The sequence below is a fragment of the Odontesthes bonariensis genome, chromosome 15, assembly GCF_027942865.1.
Source record: "Odontesthes bonariensis isolate fOdoBon6 chromosome 15, fOdoBon6.hap1, whole genome shotgun sequence".
Lineage (NCBI taxonomy): Eukaryota > Metazoa > Chordata > Actinopteri > Atheriniformes > Atherinopsidae > Odontesthes > Odontesthes bonariensis.
In genome coordinates, this window is record NC_134520.1 from 15,655,446 (window position 1) to 15,676,894 (window position 21,449).

Sequence of the window (21,449 nt, forward strand, 5' to 3'; positions counted from 1 at the left end):
TCATTTTGTTCTGAACTCCCACAGGCTATCCAGACATTTCATGTAGCTACGCTTCATGGCCCACCCCTGAAATGGTCAACACAGCACCAGTTTTAGCAGTCACACCCAATGCCCTCCTCCCCTCGCAGCACTGCTAACATAGTGCTACCCTCAGCCTGTTCATTTGAATGGGCTGCTGACGGGTCACTATTCTCTGGGACCTGAGCCCAGAATGTTCCACAAAGCTAACCTTAGGGACAGAGAGCAGGGTCCTGACCGTGGATTGATGCTGTGGATGTTCCCACACGGTGCCAACCGGCAACAGAATGGGGGATCAGCTTGACACAGCTTGGACCTGAAGCCAAGTATTCTGTGATAAACTAAACTGATGACACTGTCGTTCAACTGTGTTTCCTACAGCACAAACTCTAGCCCTTCGACTTTTAATTATCCCATTTGTATTAACATCTCACATACATTTTCAAACAATTTTTTGTGCGCAATTAATAATCTTGAACTGGTTCTAATTTAGAAATCTGAAAGTGCTTGAATCACAATTTTATGTCTGTAATAAACAAATGAGGCAGACATTCAGAGATTTAAAATATTTTTATAAATAATGATAATAATGAAAAAAATTTAAATCAGCTCTCTGAACTAATATCTTCACAAAATAGTACACCTTGCTGGTCATTATGCTGGTATTTCACCAGCAAATCCTGCTTAGTTTTATTCAGTTCCTTAAACCATTTTATTGAGTATTAGACTTGTCAGCTAGGCCAGAATGAGAAAAAGTTCATTAAAACGAGCCCAAGCTTCTGCCCTATTAACAAAAACTCACAAGACGCTTTACTGGCACTGCGTATTATGTCTCAGGAGTTTATATGCTGGTAAATTTCTTTAAAAAAAAAAAAAAAAAAACTAAATGTACCAAAAAACGGATGCCATTTATCTTTCTGCTAAACAGAGTCCATTTTAAATGATATGTTCACACAGAAGTGGAACCGCGTTGGTGGGGGTCCGTCTTTCTTTTGTTGGAAATGTGCACAGAAATAGCCGTGTCTAACTCCCCACGGGTATGGCTGCGGAGCCCAAAACTGTGAGGTGTTTAGTTGCATTACGGTCGCCCTGATGAGATGTTCAACCCGTCTAGAATTTCAGAGGTGGAAAGAGCACTTTGTGCCGTGCACTCTGCGAGGGTGAAAAGGTACTGGGTGTATCTACTTTCAGTGCTTAGTGAGCATGCATCATTGTTGATTATGTCCCGTGTGTGAAAACGCGGCGTACCGTTCCACTCCTTTAAAATAGCTGCGAGTGTCAAACGAAGTAGCAGATGTAGGCTTAATTGGGCACACTTATTTGTGCATTTACTGAGACTGGCTCTTCACCACTAGAAAGACACCCTTTGAAGCTTTTGGTGTCTTCAATTTAATGATTGAGGAGCTACTTTTGATCTTGTGCTTCAAGTGGAAGCCTTGGTTTCTCATGTGTAACCCTTTCTTCATTGAAGGGTTTGAATCAGTACATGAAGTGTCCGCTGTTACACACATGAAACAGTGGCAGCGCAAGTATGACAGCCTTGAGATAGACAATATATTCCACTTAGTAAAACCATGCTATGCTTGGTCATATCACACAATGTGTAGGTTGACAGCAGCTATATGGGGCAACTGGCTACCGTGATGTTAAAGAGTGACGAACAGAGAGCTGAGGAAAGTTCCGTTTCTTACAATGTCCTTAGGTGCTACACAACACCTAAGGACATTGTTTTACGGGATATTTCAAGAGCAGAACCTTTTTCGTAATCCTTTAAAAAGCAACGTCTCATCAGAAAAGAGACATTTATGGGAAAACTAAAGTGAGTAAGAACGTTATTTTTTTTAAATAAAGTTCTCAAAAGCAGCTGTTCGCTGGCGATTTGGGTGAAAAGTGATGTGAAAGTGATTAGTCAGCAGGTATTCGTATCAGGGTATAAAAAGGGTACCACTTAGAATTTGATCAGCCCTGTTTTCCTTACAGCTTTAAGCTCTGAAATGGGACATAATCTACAAGTTCCTTGGTTCTATGCATCTATAAGAATCCATCCATTTTCTTTAAAAAGAGTTGCATACAAACGATGAACAGAAGAGGCTTTGTGTGATGTTGAGCTGCTGTTGACCTCCCTACCGAGTTGAGAATAATAATAAAAAAAAAAGTTTCATGCACACATTGTAGTTGCTGAGATTTCACCATCAATTACTACCCACACTGGAGGCATGTGGTATTTATGCAGCGCATGCAACCGACGTGAAACTATTCATGGGCGTCATTTAGTCAATTAATCCAGTTAACTGTATGGATAAACATACATGCGATTGCATTCACAAGTTCATGGTATACTTTGTTGTAACTGGCGGAACAACAGGATTGCATACACTGTCACCCCAGACATGGCAATTATTCCTGATCCAAAAACATGTTACCAGCCTGACAACAATGACAAGAACACCAGTTTGATCTCTGAGGGACAAAGACAAACTTTACATTTGAAAATAATAAAGTGTTTTCAAATTTCAAAATTCAAAGGTGATTCCTTTATGGTTTAGTCTAATCCAGGCTTCTTTCAGATTTACTTAATAAAACATTGTTAAAGTGAAGACTACATGCAAAGAACACACTTTTGCCCGATCTCAAGCAACACGCTGCTCAATTATCGATTAAATAACCGCAAGGCCGAGGCATGTTTGTGGACCAAAGACCAAACTGTGATTTATACACAGACATAGCAGGTCAGGGAGTCTGTCCTGTGTGCAGTGACACCAGGTTGACATGGTCAGTTTGTGGTAACCCTGCCATGGGACAGAAGAACACCATGACATTTAGAGTCATATTTGGCCTTAGTGGTTACGGTCATCTCCTGCAGTGTCCCGTGCTGCTGAAACTGGGGAGTAAGCATTCCTTAAATAACCATAGTGCTCGCAGCAAAATCTCCAGCCAGGCTCCATTACTTCCCGTGCTTTTCTGTGGGGGTTGAGACAGGGCATTGAAGAAAAATGGCAAAGCCTATAAATTCTCAACATGAGAACTTTAAATGAAGTGTTTATCAGAATAAAAATCTTTCAGAAATTAAACTGAAATGCTTTCAAACTATCACACAGAGTTTGACAAAGCTGCATCTACACAAACAGTAATTTCCCTGGTCGAAGAGATTTAAACAATCCCTCATTACTCTTAAAGATGAACTGAAACGAATGTTCATCTATCATTCAAATGAAATTTTTGTCTTTTTCTAAAACTATCAATCCAACTTGAACTAAATTTTCCAGGCATAACTTGTTAAAACGGCCATTTAAAAGTGTGAATTATGTGGCCTTTGGTGCGAAATTGGCCACGTGACCGTGACGTCATAGGGTTGACTCCCTTATTTGCTAGTATGGCTGGCTGCGAAAACAACATACATTTGATGGACCTATATCTCATAAAGGAACCAAAATTCTGATACAAACATCAGCAGGTCGAAAGAACACACCTCTAACATTATGTGGAAAAACTTTCGTTGAATTTAAGCCACACAAATCGATTTAATATCTATATTGTAGAGGCTCTCTGCACCTCCCGTATGGGTAATGGAAATGAAAGAAAGTTACCATTTTCAGCACAGGATCGGCGGGCACAAAATAGCCATCGCTCCTACTACACGCTGATTATTATTAAGATGTTATCAATCAAATGACACAATAGTGTATGTTTGCTGTGGTAAACTGGAAAAGATTTGAACATGCCGGTTTCGCAGATATGGCATTCTGCTGCGCTGTCTTTGACACGTTGAAACCTAACGAAGTGGCACTTTGAAATCCAGCCACTTAAAAAAAAACGTATGTGATAAAAACATGGTTTTAATGTAAGCTTAATAAACAATGGCGTGGATTAACGGGTCGGACGGGTGGAGGGCAAAGCCAGGTGGGCTTTCAGCCGGCATATTACTCCACCTCTCTTTCCACGTCTTCTGCGACGGCTGTTGCTTGGCAACCGACCAGGTAGATGCCATAGGTAAGAGGATACAGACGCCAAAACAGGTGGCGGTGGCTTTGTCTGATCGTTGACGTGATCGATATTATGTCCACAGAATCTCTGATTTTCAATAGACTTAGGCGATCATGCATCAGTAGTGATGAAAACGATAAAAACATGACAAAACACAAAAAAAGCTAGCAGAGGTAGACGGCCAGCCACTCACAACGGCGCCAAATTATAGCTGGATATGTGTGCAGACCGAAGAGCAGACCGAGCAGTCCCCTGCTTCCGAGCAGCAAACACCGTAACAGGTGCAGCTATCGCCAGGCGGCAGCAGGCAGATACGATCCACCGTGCTCTTGTCTTTGCCTTCTCCTTGTCAGCCTGAGTTCCAGTATTTTTTAAGTTTGGGAAACATGTGCAGAGAGATGCCTTCAGTGAAGCTGCTATTTTTGCAACTAACACCATTTGTTCCTCCAGCAACACAATATTTTCCACCGTGCTCTGATGTCTTAGCCATAGACGCCGCCATTACAGTTAGACTACTACAACTTCTATGTCAACCCTATGACGTCACGCATAAAAAAAGTGAATTCGCACAAAAAGACAAAATGTGGCTCCTTTTGAGCCCGTTTTAACATGACTTCCCGGATAAATTATTATCCAGACAATATCTCATTTTAATCGCAAGGCTTGGAACCTTTAGAATCAGCAGCAAAAACTGTGAAATTCCAACAATTAAAATTCGTTTCATAAGTCCTTTAAGGATGGGCCAACAGACAGCGCCATCAAGTGGCCACTAAGTGGCCCACCTAAGCCTCAGTCCCCGCTGACTAAAGGCTCTAGCATGATTGCCGCATCTGCTCGCGCGAGTGGTGTTGATGACGTCACGAGTTCGTGCCCGCCATAGGACCCTATATAGTGGCGCAAGTCGTTGCGCCAGTTGTTGCAATTTTCTCCGTCACAGAGGTGGCGCTGCTACGTGAAGGTTACCGCTACTCTACAACCATGAAAGTGGAGAAGAAAACAATGCCGCTGTCAAGAGCAAGAATACTGTAATTAATGATACTGCTGCAGTTTTCAGATCATTTTAATTTTTTAATTCAGTCAATAGAGATAAAGGTCTGAAGCCCCCGGCATCAACAGAGTCTCTGCCCTCTTCTTTGCCTTCACGTATCTGTCCCGTAGCTTCTTCCACACATTCTAACAGAACTCTCCCTCTTTCCCCAAAGTTCTGCCAATCTCTGTGCAGCAGTTTTGGGAGTTTACGTGCTCCCTGTGCTGTTTCACTGCAGTTTCGTACAGCTGTCTGTACAAACGCACCTCCTCACTGAGCCTGGTCTCACATCGGTCCATCCAGTTCGTTGTGCTCGGCGCCGCCAAGTTACAAAAATCGACTGGTGCACGACACCACGGTGCGCCGTCTTTTCAAGGGAAGCGCCAGGCCTGAAACGGCATTTTGATTTCACGGTGCGACAGGAATTCAGATTCACAAGGTCAAAATTTGATGAAAACGTTTATTCACTGAGGGATCTTCAGTTACAATGTCAATTCTGCATGAATGAGAATTACAATAACCGAGGCTTGAGCAGCAGCGTGGGAAAAATGGTGTCAAAAGCTTCACATACCAATGGGACAAGGCATGCCAGAAGAACATTTTCTTATTTCTATTCATCCCTTTTTGAGACCAATCATTAACCACCATTAACAAACCATTACGCTGCGTGTGTGCACGCTCATACACACACGACTGACAACGGGTGTCAAAATTGTTTTAAAACTCTCGGCGAGAGACAAGTTTGTTGTGTTGACTGAAGACAAGTTTACTGTCAAAACAGCAAAAGGACATGTGTGTATGTGTTTGTGTGTACTTGCATGGGGGCCTCCAAGTGGAAGTTTGTCCTGATGTCCATGGATGCACATCTTCCTAAACTATCCAGTTTACTCATTATGCTCTTAAATGTAGTCTCGCACAGTCGTTCATCATCATTTACTTTGACTCTTAAGCTTTTGTGACGACAACTTGGGCAACTAGGTCTTTTGTAGCGAAGAAAATAAAACCGCTTGAGCACTGCTGAACCACACCACTTCATATAGTTTTCCAATCCTATTCTCTGTCATTCAAAGGCATCATTCCGAACTTATTTTTTCCCCTTGTCACGTTGTGCTCGATGGTGATGTTCAGTACCTTTATTCATTTCCCTGCGGATGTCACAGCTCGTAAAAATAAAACTGAGTCTCAGGCTACTGGTCCCGCAGCACAAGCTCCAGCTAACGCTGTCCTCAGATGTACCACGAAGGAACCCGGCCGACAGTCACGTCTCTGCAGCCAATACAGCGAGCCACTGCTGCTCAATGGCTGTTGCATAATGTACAGCCAGACAACCAGAAATACTGTTCCTAATAAGTTACACCGACTTCTGCACAAAAACTGAATTAGCCTTGCACCTGAGCCAACTTTACTGCATTTGGTTAGTTTGCACTAGAACGAGGCTATAAGAAACTCTTCCTCTTCCACAGATGCAGACATATTTAGGGACTTTACAGCGAGACAATTAAGAGTTCTCCTCTCTTCCCCTTCCTTTTCCAACTCACTGCTGCAGCTGGGTGACAGCCAGTGTTAAAATAATTATGAGGAAGCTGAAGGCAACAAAACAAAACCCAAGTCACACTGAAAGCAATGTTCGCTGTTCCAAAATGCAAAGCTTTAGCCTGCTTTTGTGTCTAATTATGTAGATTTGTGTATATGTGTCGTGTACAAGTGAAACATTAACACACATAAATATGCTCAAGTTTCATAATGATGTTGGTCTGACTTGCAACATACTCGACTACAAATATGTCATTTTAAAAAGGTACTGCTTGTAGGAATGTGGTCTGTTTGCTGAAGGGCTTAATACGATTGCGTTGCTCTCTGGTAATATTGTCTGGTTCTCATTGGTGCAGCCGACTAAGAATCTATGACTAAATAACAATATTGCAACATATGCACACAAACAATAGCTATTATTTAGACCAGCAGCACACACTCACACCTGCATGGTTACTGCGCATCGGGGGGGGGGGGGTGTTGTTGTATGTTCATCTATCATCACGGCGGGAGGCTACTCGAGAAACGACAAGACAGCTCTTTTTGCAACTCGATTCTTGTGCAACTCTAATAAAAAGAGAAAGCATGCTGTGCTGTCACGTAGAAACTATAGCAAGTCCAAAAAGTATGCACGAGCCTAGATCCCAAAAGCTATAAAAGAAAAGCCTCCACATAAAAAGCCAAAAAGTGATCTGAACATTCCTGCCGGCCAAGACGTAATGCCGCCCACATGATGGTGCGGATGCTAATGTCACTCCATTTCTTTGAGTACTCGCCACAAACCAAGCACTCACTTCTCCATCATGCACAAATTTGATCACTCAGTGGCCGCGATCTGGTCAAACAGGGAGCAAAGGCTTTAACTCGAACACTGCAACTGTAGCAGCAAAGTCTGTCGTTACCAATTAGCGATGGTAATCGAGAACCGACTCCTGATCGTCAGGTTCATCCAAACTGACTGGCTCGTCAGTTCCCTTCATTCCTCTGACAGCTGAGAAAAACAACGATGCCAAACTTGTGCGTCTGCGCTTCAGGAAGCTTGCAACAACAACAACAAAAAAAAAAAAAAAAAAAAAAAAAAAAAAACAAGAGCCGTGCCAGATAAGGACGGCTCCACGTGTAGTTTCGTTTCCTGAAGAAAGACGCTCGTTTTAATATCTGTAAAAGAAATTCTGGCAAGAGCAGAAACACCAGAATGATGCACAATCAGCGGACAACACGAGCTTTCTGCACATTCCCGGAATGCCACGCATTTCACTTTCTACCCGTGAGAGAGTTTCCGAGGAGCCCTTTTTCCAGGGATAATGATGGTTACATCAATGTTGTATTGGTTAAGCTGTAGGCTTACTTTCAAACAGACACACCATACAACAACAACAACAACAACAAAAAAAAAAATCCCCAGAAAATTTATGAATGAATCAATATGGGAACTGGTAAAGAGCTGCACTGATAAGCAGTACCGATAACGGCAATGTTTTCAGTAAAATCTAATCAATTTCCACACCTATTCGTCTATTCAAGAGGCACTTCTAGAAAAGTCCACCTTTACTGTAAAACCAACTTCCCCTCTTCTGCTGTCCGTGCTTTATTGGCCAGGCACACCAAGGCATACCCTAGTAAACCAAATTCCTGTCTTTAATGCATTTTTCAATCATTAAACTGCATGTTAAAGACTTTGAAAATAAACCTTCATGGGAACGCACATTTAATGGTACTTCGCAGGACTTTAAAGACGTATACTAGAGGATTCTCCGCTCAAGAAGAGCTCTGGAAGTAAACTCCATAAAGCCCAAGATCCCCAACACATTCCTAAGTTTACTGTCTTGTTTCCTTTGGGAAAAACAGCATGTGTACATGACCAGCTCGTGGATCCAGGTAGGAGCCAGGAACAGCCTTGAATTAAATGTTAGTTTTTTAGTACTGGGCAAAGATTGAAATAGTTACCTAAATATTTTCTTGTTATTCAAAATATGCAAAACACCTCAAACAATTGCCCTTTTTGTTGTGTTAAAAATCTCATAATCTTGGAAAAGTTTATGTCTAAAAAAAAAAAAGTCTTTAAAAAAAGGGAAGATTAAAACTAAAGATTAATATTCATTTCCCACACAACTTTTGACAATGTAAAGGGCAGACAAGCTGGTCGTCATCCAGTTATCGGTTACAGTTTTATACTTGTGGTTTATCAGCTGCAGTCCTGCTGCACACAGCCACTGAATCTGGGGATATGGCCCTTTCCTCCTGGCCTGCCAGGTTTACCCTGTCAAATATTTATAGAAGCTGAAACGTTAGATGGCCACCAGCAGACTTAAAGCTCTCAGGGAAAAAAAGACACCAAGCAGGCAAGAGGCTGAAGCAGAGCCATTTCGAGAGACCGGACCATGGATTTTTGCCTTTAGAAAACCACTGCTGACAAAAGACGCGTTGAATCTACTTATAAATAACTTTGACGCATTTCTAAAGCTGTTAAGCTTTACTGGCAGCGAGGAGGCTGGGAAATCAAATAGCCATCTCTCGCGTGAATGCTGGGTGTTTTTTTCCCCAAAATTATTTCACAGCGTCGTCATGAAAACACTCAAGGCTTTCGTTGACTTTACAACTTCAGAGTCAGGGAGAGAGTAGCATTTAAATGGCCAACAGTTTTCTGAGCAGTCACAGGCTAGTTTAGCTAGCAGGGTCTGCCAAACATTTTGACAGCTTCACAAAGTTTCTGGAAACATCTGCAGACACGACGCAAACTGGCCCAATGTCTTCGGTTTGATTTCCTACGGGTCGCTAATACGTTTCGGTTTGACACATTAAGTTCAGATTCTTGCGAGAACTGAAACAAAACAGCCTAATGCAATGAAACAACTAACCAGCACAATTTCTGAGTACACAGCCAAATAATCGGTGTGGAGTGATTCCGACTTTGGCTAGAAAACGCCATAAAGCAACAACAACAAAAAAACACAACAACAGTCAGCTCGGCCACTCAAAACCCGGTGGCCGCTGAACTACACAGTTTACAGTCCTACTAGCCAGCCTGCTGTGAATCGCAGCTTGAAGGCAGCAACAGACAGAGCGGTGACTGACCTCACTATGCCTGTCACAGCCGCCAGGACAGACTTCCGACGCCAACCGAAATGAGACGGTAATGTAAAGGGCCGTTTACCTTACTGCTCTGATAGCCTTCAAACGCCCTCAGCGCGCTGTCAGTGAGTTTAACGTGAAAGACGGTGACATTGCTGCCGTTGCTCACTCTTCCACAGGACAGTCCGTAGCACTGCTCCTCCTTCAGCGCCGCCATCTTGCCACCGTTCCCACCACGCGCACGGACGCACTCTGTCGTAAACCGAGAACTCTCGTTGCTTTTCAATGAATATTCAGCGACTGGTCACTGATGATGAAGTCACCGGGCAGTGATGGAGCCCAATACGGTCATGTTTGACAGAAGAAATGAAGTGACATTAACACATGTGTGTCATTGTCCAACATGACAGCAATATATATAATCCGCCCGTATTATAACAGTTTATCAGAGTTGCTGATTTGTAATCATTCTTTCTTTTTTCTCCCCACAACAGTTGAGTTAGAAAACTTCTCTGACAGTTCTGTTATTTTATATATTTTTTTAATTGTTGACTATTATTTTGTCTACTATAATAAATATTTTAAATAACAATTATTTTTCGGTGGGGGGGTGGTCGAAAACAGATTCTTAGCTCCGTGCAGACACCATCACCATTGAGTAGGAAGAGGGAAAAGATAGGTCATTTAATTACGTCAGCGAAACGTCAATGTCCGGAGGAAAAGGGGGAAAAACGCACTCACTGTCAGCGGATATCCAGACAACTTCGGAACGTCCAGCTGTAATGGGAAATCACTTCATAACTACAAGCTTAGTTGTCTTTGTTTAGCGAAGAGGACCGTTGAGATCGGTAATCATGCAAATATGACTTATTGTATTTGAATGGAGGATTTACCAAATACAGACACTGATAAGCAGTCACGTCTCTGCCTCCTCCATCATAAAGGCATAGATACAGAACAGCATGTTTTACACGGTGCTGAACAGGGAAAGCCGTGTAAAGTCCGTTCACAACAGTCTGTAACTACAAAAAAAATAAAGATTTTTTTAAAACACACAAAGGAAACAAGGTTGTTTAATAATTTTTTATTGTGATAAATACATTTTTTTATTTTTTTTTGTAGCTAATCTAAGGAATGCCAGGAACTTTTCTGACCAGTTAAGTGTCAGCAAATATTTGGAAATTACGCAACATTTGGCTCTAGTGGACTATCGCCTACTCTGAGGAAACCACAGCTCCAGTTGAGCTCAACATCTGTGTTGTGAAAATTATTTAAAAACAGGAAAATAAATAAAACAAGTAGGAGAACACAATTTCAGGGAAACCTCCCAAGCAGGATTACAGTGTATGCAACACATCGTTCAACATTTGGTCTTAATCATCAAAAATAAAGACATACAATTGACTAGAAATCAAACGGTAAAAATTAACTCTCGTTCCACTTCAATGCTTACAAGCTGCGCCATGACTTGACAGTGTGTATATATATATATATATATATATGAGTAATTATGATGAAGAAATCCCTCAGCTGTAAATTGCAGCCCAAAAACACCAATCAAGAATATGTGCCACCTGTTCTGTGTCACCGACAGTCTCAGAGAGGTGTTGATTCAATTAGATACAACTTACTGAGGTTGCAGTTTGTTAGGTTTTATTCAACTAAAATACATACGCGTTCTCATAAATTTTTGCGCTTCCATCTCTCTAATGAGGCGGACATGACTTTAAAAAGTTATTTCAGTGTAAAACCGCCTCCATCTTCCAACATTTACAACGGGGATCTACCTTGATACAAAACACATGAAGGAATGGGTCAGGTGCAGTGTTCGTCATATTGTGGACCTCGGACAAGAGAGAGCAATTTGATTAGGAACATTGTACCATAACAAAGTGAAATCACATCTCTTGGATAATATTACTTAACAAGCACAATCTAATGCTTTGAAACTATAGCCGAGTTAAAAGGACCATACCACAAAAGCAATTTGTTTATATATGAGAAAGAATCAAAACGGCTTCTATCTGAATCCGTCCTCAACTAATTTTCATTTGAAATAATCAGCTCCAAACACAGACGACAAAAACAATGGTAGCAACAGAAAACGGCGTCTGGCAATATGACAGAAAGACATAAACCTACGCATTAACAAGGCTGGAAAGACATTTTCCATATGCAATTACTGATGATTTATTATTTGTCACAAATGGTTCTCAAACATAGTAGAGAAAAAGAGAGTGACTATAAAGAGGCAATTGACCAACTGACATTTCCTCCCCCTCTGACGAAAAGGTCAGAGGAAGCTGCCCAATGTGCCTCAGCGTTTAGGGCTCCTCCGCTGCTTTTGACTCGTCGTGTCACTGCTGCAGGCTCGCTTCAATTTCTGGCAGCTATTACAACAGATAAAGCTACGCCGCCAATGGCCACTGCGGTGGCACCAAAAAGCCACTTCCAGCTGAGACCCTGCGGAAAGAAAAAAGGGAGTTTAGTTTGAGAAGGCTGATGACACATTGAGACGGTGAAGATCGAATTAAATACACATCACAAATGCTTCCTGTTTTTAAAATCAGCGATTACATGTCACTCCAAGAGAACTTGTGTAAGTCCAGAAGGATCTTAACTGACGATATTGTGACCCTAAAGTTTTAACACGTTGTTTTTCCTTCTCACCCATGAAGACTTGGCTCGGGGTTTCTGTACGTTGCTACTGCTCGAGGGGTTACCCAGCATCTTCTTATACATGGCCTGCTCTGCTCCCCTTTGCTCCGAGTGCTTCTTCACCAGCTTGGAGAGCTCCGCATGGATCGTCTGTACAAGAGGGATAAGACAAATAGGTGTAGCAGGCTCGAGTTCAAATTTCAAGCCCCTCTGGTCCCCATCGAAGGTGTTATCCTGATTTGCTGGAAACAAAGTCCTGCTGCTGCATAACAAACAAACCAAAGACTGATCTTCCTGGTAACAATAACGTGTCAGGGTGACATTGGCTTTACATCAGCAGACACAAGCGGTCACCATGTGGCCTGGAAATCCCAGGAAATAGCATTTACAAGAGGAGTATGACCAATCTTTTTTTTTTTTCTTTCTTTTCTTTCCTATCATATTGTAGATTAAAGAGTCAGTGACAGATATAAACTTAACATAATTAAATGGAGGAAAAATGTTTATGCCGCTCCTTCCAAGAAATCACAGGCTTGTATCACAAAATTAGCCTGTAGTTTAGCCCACATGTCCACACATTTATTCCAGGATATGGGCTCAGTTATTGTTCCAGCATGGGCTCAGATGTGAGTCACTGCACTGCTCTTAAAGCTGGTGAGTGACTAAGCAAAGCAATGTTATCAGAGACAAAAAAAAAAAAAAAAATTCTTTATCTTTAGTAAAAGCAGTTCAAAAAGGCAGAGCCAATACAGTTTAGGAAAATGTCTGTTTAATACTGATTTAATGCTTTGAGCATAGTTTAACTGCACAGATCTGTAAGAGTAAAGAGTCAGAGTCTGTCTGTAATACGATAATACACGCACGCACACAATATGAAAATTGTCAATGATGTTGTTAAAACAACTGCCCACCAAACAGACAAAAATCATAAAACACTTGCTTGTGCCACGGAGAGAGGATGAAGTAGGATAAACATGTTATATACGGCCTTAAGTGTATCTGTTTGTCAAAAGTCTGCATAGAGACAATCTAAACTGGGAATGTCAAGTCCACATGCAATTTCAATAAGTAAACAACCCAGACAAATAAATCTTCTCTTGTCCATCTGCGTTTGTGATTGAGGATGTAACTGGCGGACAGATGTGTCTAAAATGCAGACGGTTTATCTGTCAGCGTTTGGACGGTGATAGTGCATCTAGTTACCTCCTGGGCCAGTTTAAGACTGCCTCTCCGATTATAATGAGCGTCTTTTCATTATTAGAGCAATGATACAGACGCATACCTTTTAGCAGAGGTGGGTAGTAACGAGTTACATTTACTCCGTTACATTTACTTGAGTATGTTTGAGAAAGAATTTTACTTCTAGGAGTAGTTTTAAATCCCTATACTTTTTACTTTTACTTGAGTAGATTTGTGCAGAAGAAACTGTACTCTTACTCCGCTACATTAGGCTACAATGAGCTCGTTACTTTTCTTTTTACCTCTGGTATTCTACGCGTCATTATTTTTATCCCCCCGCGTACGCCTCATTTTAAAGTTTTATTCTGACAGAGAGAGAGACTTCCGCCAAAGGCTCTACCACCTGACTGTGTTTCACCAATCAAACGTAGCCGTGCAGTCTCGTCACGCAACCATACTCAATCTCAGCGGCGGGACGGGTTAGCTTTACAATTTACAGTCGTAGCAAACAAAAAAAAAAAAAATAGATGAAAAATTTCAGAATCAACGGTCGGAAATGAAGACGCAGACGAGGCCTCATATTGAAAGCATGTTTACCTTACAAAAAGTGCGAACCACTGTGTCAACCAAAACAAACGGACATTTCAGCATTCCAAAACTCAACATCTAACTTGAGGAAACATGTAACGGTAAGTTTCCTAAATTCGTTTTTTTTTCCCCCATGGATAGGCGAATGTTTGTTTTTTAGGTTACATATGGGTTGCATATGTTTTAAACATTCCCCAAGTCTCTTTTATTTTTTATTGAAGTTCTTGAATATACCTGGATTATTTTAATTTAAACTATTTTGTAATTAATTAATTTTAATTTATTTTATCAATTGGATGAACTCTAATTTGCCTAAAGATGATTATTTTGTATTTTTGTCTGTCTGATTGAATGCTTGTGTTAACAAATAAATCAGACGTTACTCAACAGTTACTCAGTGCTTGAGTAGTTTTTTCACCAAGCACTTCTTTACTCTTACTCAAGTAATTATTTGGATGACTACTTTTTACTTTTACTTGAGTCATATTATTCTGAAGTAACAGTACTTATACTCGAGTACAATTTTTGGCTACTCTACCCACCTCTGCCTTTTAGCATTTGAGAATAAATCAAGGCGCCCTCCACACACGCCAATATAAACAGACACAAAAGGTGCCGCTTATTACCTGGTTCAACTCTGCCATGCAAAAGAGCTCTTTAGTACTTCGGGTTCCCAGCTACACACGGGAACATATATTAAGCAATTCATCGACGACATGCTATTTTAAAATGTTATGGTGCATTACGTTTGCACTGCATGTGTTGGCTGAAATGTGGTGTACAGGCCATGTGCTGTTTGACAGATTGGTGTAGGACTGAAGATGGGAATTCTGGGCATGAGTACCATGCTGCTGCAGCTGATCCAAGAAACCCACACACTTCAATATGCTCTGTCAAGTGGCCTTGTATAGCCAAAGAGCTGCTTATACCCAGCTGTATAAGCGGGAGAACAGAGGCAGTGGCTCGGCATTAGATATGGCTGGGGTGCAGGCCGGACCTATTTACAGCAACAACATGAAAACAGATCCTTTGAAATGATGAATCAGCAGTCTACCTGACCTTGTGCTACAATCCAACTAGTAATTTACCCTTTAGCGCCATCTACTGGTCATCAAGGTACACTGAGATTTCTACATTCTAAAAGATGGATTTCACCAATTAATAAAACAAAGAGGCTAAAACTACCTTGTTGCTTGGTTCCAGCTTCAGTGCTCTCCTCAAGGTTTGAATGGCTTCTGTGTATTCACCTTGCAAAGCCAGCACCTAAAGCAAAAATCATGCAGCAGTTAAGGGAGGGCAACAAAGAGAAACGGAAAGAACAAGAGTAGGGTGTACCTTGCCCATGCGGAAAAGTGCTTTTATGTTGTCCGGCTGGTGAGCAAGCGCTGAGACGCAAGACTTGAGAGCCGCGTCATAGTGGTCGAGTTTCAACTGAGAGGCAGCCATGTTGTTCAGACACTTCACTTTAACGTCCAGCAGCTCGTTCTCCTCCTCGGGGCTAATGTCAACTGGCCCAAAAAATAAATAAATAAATAAATAAATAAACAAACAAACACACAAAGAAGTAAAATGGGATGTCGCTAAAAGTGAGTTTCACATTTTTAATCTGGGAAAAAAGGTTCTTACGGGGAGGGGTGTAACTTTAAATCTTAATGAAATGCCTAATCAATGTTGTCAGAACGACAATAAATCTCACTATCACCAGACTCCGTGTTCATCTCACCTTTGGAGCTGGACTCTGTTATCTGCAGGGCATTGCTATACGAGTTGACTGCAAAAGCATAGTCCCCACGCTGGTAGTGGACATTGCCCCTTTCTCTCTTATGGCCGGCCAGGGCAATCTTTTCTACAGGGGGTAGAAGCTCCAGGTCTGGAGCATCAGTGGCTTCCAAAAGTTCCACCTCCAACGACAGCTCAGCATTTGGGGGTACCTCAGGTTCAAGACTGGAGAGGGAAGGACACATGAGCAGGGATTAAAATAATCTGAGAAGTATATTACAGCAACCATCCAAGAACTGGTTGGCTTTTGCATCATCCGAGAGCCACGGAAATACATCAATGCAACTGGCTGTTCGAAGAAGAGCCCTACCAATAGAAAACTTAAAGTAGGAAAGAGGGAGCGACGCAAGAGATTCTCCTTCAGTACACGTTTATTTAGAAAAGAAAAGAAAGAAGAGTATACCATTGTTTGTAAAGCCACATTATTGTAGGCTGACTGACGGAAGTCAAAGACAGCCTGGAGTCTCTAATCAGAAGGAGTCATGACACCAATGGTACACCTATGGGACGCGATTACGCTCGCCACAATTACCCAAAGCTGAAGATTTTTTTTTTTTTTTTGCACTAAGGCCCAACACATGTGTGAAGACGCTAGAGTCGCTGATGAATTTCACACTTCAGATTATCAACAGGTCTGCTTTACCAATATGTGTTGTTGCTGGTTGCTGGTTCCTGAAATGAGCCGGTTGCTCCTTTGTTTATAGATCATTGGTTTGAGGATGCTACCTGCAGAACTGGACACTGCCATAGCTGCCATTTATAATTCACAGCCACATGCAAATGTACCCATCCCAATAAAAGGTGGAAGATTACATCATAGTCATCAAAATGCAGGCATGTTTACTTGGCTTAGTGTTAAGTGTAAATAGCATGCATGGAAATGGAAATGGAAAAATGGCATTTTCCAAATAACATCAAGGTACCTATGCAATAAAAAGCTAATTATCCACGGGTCTGATTTTTTTAAATATAAAAAGTAGAGCTGGGCGAGTTAACTCGTTATTATCGGGTTAACTCGTTAAATATGAAACGCCGATAAATATTATATTGCGCATTAACGAAGGTTTTATTATTGATTTTATTATTGTAAAAGTCTGTTGCTCACAGGCTTTTATTTTGTAAAAGTCTGTTGCGGAACCGGAAAAGAAAGTAATCGGCGGATCCACCAAACATGGAGAAGGGTATGGAAAATTTACTTGGCCATTTTCATTTTAAAGTTCTTTCAGACGGCGGAGTCGACAGAACCAAAGTCATCTGTAAACACTGCCAAGTTGAATTGTCTTATCACCGTAGTAGTTCCAGGCTAAAATATCACTTCAAGGCAAAACACACAACTGATAGCAGCAAGTCATTCAAGGAAACAGACAGTGGAGCGAGGCTTCTACATAAAAACTACAGAAAGATGCTGATGTTAAAAGTGTGTTTGCACAACAAATGTTATGGCACTTTCATTCATATGGCAGCACATTTTTAAAACTAAATGCTAAAAGCTATACACTACTTTTGAATTTATTTTTGGATTTTGCGTACAAATGCGATTAATCAGGGAAATCATGTGATTAATTGCCCAGCACTAACAAAAAGCTTGCCATCCGAGACACGTGTCTAAGCTGCAAAGCCAAGATTGAACTGAAATGCCACATACCAGGAGTACCTTGATCCTAAAAAACTGTAACATGCAATCATGCGTTAACAGTTGTGATAGTGGTGGCTGCTCAGCTAACAACAGTTTGTAAAACGTCCTATTAGTGTCAGTTAATTAGCCAAATCGATCGGTCAACCTCTACTTCCAACACCAACTGTATAACATTTTAATCTGCATCTAGATTATTCTAAATTTCTAGAGAGAGGCATATAGCCGGGAAACAGTTTGGCTTCTCTTTCTTTCACACTGTTTGTCTCAATTTACCTGCAATCTCAGCGTCTAAAGCTGCGATCCATTATAACTGGGAACTCGAGAACTGGGAAGAAAAATCTAAGGAAAAGCAACAAGAGATCTGATGTCCTCGTCTGGAACTTGGGCTAGATCGACCCCAGCTTGCCGGGTAAAGTAAAATCTTTCTTCCATTGTCCTTAACCTCATATCAGTAGTTATTAGATTTAGAATCATACGCTATGTTATCGCTTTTAAAGATTTTTTTTTTTCTTCAGTTGAACGAACTATGTAACTAATGATAAGCATCTGTTGTTTATAGCAAAGCGGCAAAGAGGAGGCGGCCATGTTTTTTCTCTGCTTTGAACAGTAAATGTGTGGAGGTTGAAAATGCCGAGATTCTGAAATCATAGACTTCGTTCAGACTGCAGGCCTTAATGTTAAATTCCAATTTACTGCTCGGATCATATTCTTTGTTGGCCTGTTCCCGTTATTCTTGTTAATGTGGCTAACAACAGTTCACCACACTGAACCGAACTGCGTGCACAAAAAACCAACAACGATGCGATGACGCACAAAAGCAAAACACAAAGACGTCACGAGATAAGTGTGAATTCCAATTTGAATTCCTGTAAACAATCCAATCCAAATTTATGACCACATAATGAAGTGGACCAAATCACTGTTCTGAGTCACATATGAGCGGATAAAAAAAAAAAAATTATAAAAAATTCGGATTTGGGCCAGATTTAACATGCAGTCTGATGCAGCATGAGTTCCTAATTCCAAGCAAATGAACACATAACATTAATATATTAAGTTTGCATTTACAAACTTTGTAAAACTGACAATTTTTTTTTTTTTTTTTTTAAAAACACTCTGTTTGAAGAGCAGCATTTATAAAACACTGGTGGAAAATTAAATGACTGATGACCTTACACTGCTGCTTTGACATCATAATCATGTTGAAAGTGAGTTTTTAAACTGTTCTCCTTTGGATCAAGGACATGCATCAGTATAACATACTTGTTTGTTTTTTCTTTTTAAACACAAAAGGTTTTTTCTTGCAGTGGTTACTCAACATAATCCTGCCCTCTTGCATTGGCACGAGCACTTCTCTGATCCAGACCAGCAACGACTTGATGCTGCTCTGAAACAAGCTTTCCTGAAATGCAAAGCACGGTTTAAACAAGGCTACGGACTCCAAACAAAAAACTGGAACAGGGTTAGCCGAAAAAAGACGTTTGTGATTCATTAAAAAAAAAAAAAAAAAAGAAATTTCAAGTGAATTTTTGTACGTTACAAGATCAGTTCTCGCGGCTGTCATACCAAGCACTTTCATACGCTTGCCTACCTTCCCCTGGCACCGTATGCATATTTTGCATCAGTCCGGATGAGAGCCTTCTCTCCCATTTCCATGAGCTGCACCGTCAGATCCAGCGCCTAGTAGGAGAATGCAGTATTAAAAACTCTTATGTTGTGATACTAAATGCTCTCATTAGTGTAGAGCAATGTATACATAGCTGGACATAAAAATGCATAATTTCTGCCAACACTACACACCGTTACTCAAAAGAAAAGTAAAAAAGTGTTTACCTGAATAACATCCCCATCTCCCAGAGTAAAAGACACATTTGGTTGATCCTCCACTTGTGTCCCATCCATCAGGTATGTTTTAAGGTGAATCTTTACGTTTTGTCCTTTCTGAGGCCGACTGTCTCGCCCCTTTCCATCGTCCAAGATCTTTTTCTTCAGTTGGTCATTACCTGCAGAGGGACTCGCGTTAAATAAATCAGTAACAGAACGGATAGCTTTTGTAGAGCAAATTCATGTCAAGTCACAATCGCCTTGATTTCAGTGTTGACAAGTGTGATGATTTGGTTGTGTAAAAGCTGTGCTTATACACTAGAAAATTAACGTAAAGGATGAAAAGCTGTTTGTTGTGGCTTTCAAAAGACGACAGAGGTAAGTCACTTTATTCCTTTAATATGAGTATTAATAATAAGTGACAGAGGGGCCTCCCATTAGCTTTGACTAATTTCTCTCAAATCCAGAGGTTAATATCGTCCTCACTTTCTCTGCCAGCTCCACATCCTAATATTTACCACTACCTTCTAAGCTCATGCGGAAAGATACTCCACAACAATCTGTCGTGTTACGGTATATTTTTTGCATACCTAAAACGTCTAGCCATTCATCGACTTGACCAGGTGGTTCTGGATCTTCATCTGCAGTTTTCGTTTCTGTGTCATCAGCGTTTTTCCCCTTCCCACCACCGGCATCTTCGAGAGGAGGAGGCTCGTCGTCAATATCTTCTTCATCTAAAACCTCAAAGTCTTCCCCGCTGTCCAGCAGCGACGTTTGGCCACTCTTCTTATCAGATGGAGCGTTAACGTGACCCTCCGAAGCGTCCATACTGTCCATTTGTTCAGTCATTACAACATCACTGAGAAGAAAGATCAGGAAACGTAAATAAATGATGCACCCTCATTGCAGTTTCAAAGTGTGTGCTGAGTCCTCGTTCGATAAAAATCTAAAATCACCGGGAAGACACTCATCCGGTGCAATAAGCCAAAACATATCAGCATCAACCGCATAAGTGTCTCCCAAGACCGTCAATAAACTCCCGGATATTGTCATCTATCATCTATTTGAACATAAGAAATACTGACATATTAAACATTTTACCATAATCTTGCCCGTTATCTTTTGTACTCCAACAATTAAGACAGTCGTGTTTCCAGAAGTTTCTTGCAAGTTATCCTGCTGCTAAGTCCTTAAGCGGCTAGCAGGCTAATGCTAATAGAGTGACAAAATACTGTAGCATTAGCCGTACTCTTGCTAGGTACGTACCGTAGCTAACAATCTAGTACTACAAGTGAAAAGCAAAGGAATATTTACGTCTCGTCTAACTACGATGCATTGTATTTATCGATTCAGGATAACGTGGACAAATATAAATGTTGTGAGCACTAAATTTATGAATCAAAATAAGCTAAAGCATACCTCCAAATAGCGTTGTTTTGGTCACAAGCAGTGTCCCCTTCCTGCAGCTTACCGTAGTGAAGTCAGGTTGCAGTTCATACATACGAGAATGGGGGAAGGAATGCGTAACGATGCGTAAACAACGTCAAACGTACTTCGTATGTACTAACTCAACAGGCAGTTAACCTTGAGCTCATGCACGTCGTGTGCGTTTACGTGATTATTTATGTTTTACGTTGGAGTCATTCAGAGGGCAGCGGTTTTAATGCCTCAATACATGAAAATATGTATTTTCCTTAATGGAAAGCAGTTAAAGTAAAACCATTACCAGAATAATAAGTATATTCGATAATATTTAACTGAGCAGAAAGCCTTTATTTATTAATTCAAACTGTAAACCACGGCTGTTAAAACTGATTTCAGATAGTATGACCCTTAAACTCTTAAATAAGTAAATTCACTATTGGATATATGCTTTGGGTGCCTCCAACCAAACCTTGTTTGTGTGGATTCTTTTTTTCCTTATTCTGTTTGGGGAATTAATTAAAATTAATCAAAAATTGTACCAATGCTGAATAAAAACATGTTTATTTTCATTTATATATGTACACCACTTATATTCAAAGCTTAGGCAGCTCAAAATTCAAACTATATATAAAACTTATGTTAAAAATAACCATTGTCCTGCCACTATGTGTCTTTGCCAAAACACATAAAGATACTGTGGGAAATGTGTTTTTCAAAGTTTAACAT

General features: G+C 40.8%; 2 protein-coding genes across 2 annotated transcripts in view; both read right to left on the reverse strand.

Moving 5' to 3' along the window:
• Positions 1-9,876, reverse strand: part of ell (elongation factor RNA polymerase II) — a 31,980-nt gene extending 22,104 nt beyond the window's left edge. The window contains exon 1 of the mRNA XM_075485176.1: positions 9,717-9,876. Within this exon, the coding sequence (XP_075341291.1) occupies positions 9,717-9,851 (135 nt within the window). The 5' untranslated portion in view covers positions 9,852-9,876. The remainder of the gene's footprint in view (positions 1-9,716) is intronic.
• An 827-nt stretch (positions 9,877-10,703) lies between these two features.
• Positions 10,704-20,824, reverse strand: fkbp8 (FKBP prolyl isomerase 8). Its single transcript, XM_075485177.1, has 9 exons — positions 20,718-20,824; positions 19,889-20,157; positions 19,308-19,477; positions 19,066-19,154; positions 15,783-16,003; positions 15,395-15,567; positions 15,245-15,322; positions 12,305-12,442; positions 10,704-12,097 (listed from the first exon to the last, which is right to left on the reverse strand). Exons 2-9 carry the CDS (start codon positions 20,145-20,147, stop codon positions 12,011-12,013), a joined length of 1,215 nt encoding a protein of 404 aa, XP_075341292.1. The 5' UTR covers positions 20,148-20,157; positions 20,718-20,824; the 3' UTR covers positions 10,704-12,010.
• Positions 20,825-21,449: the final 625 nt, after the last annotated feature.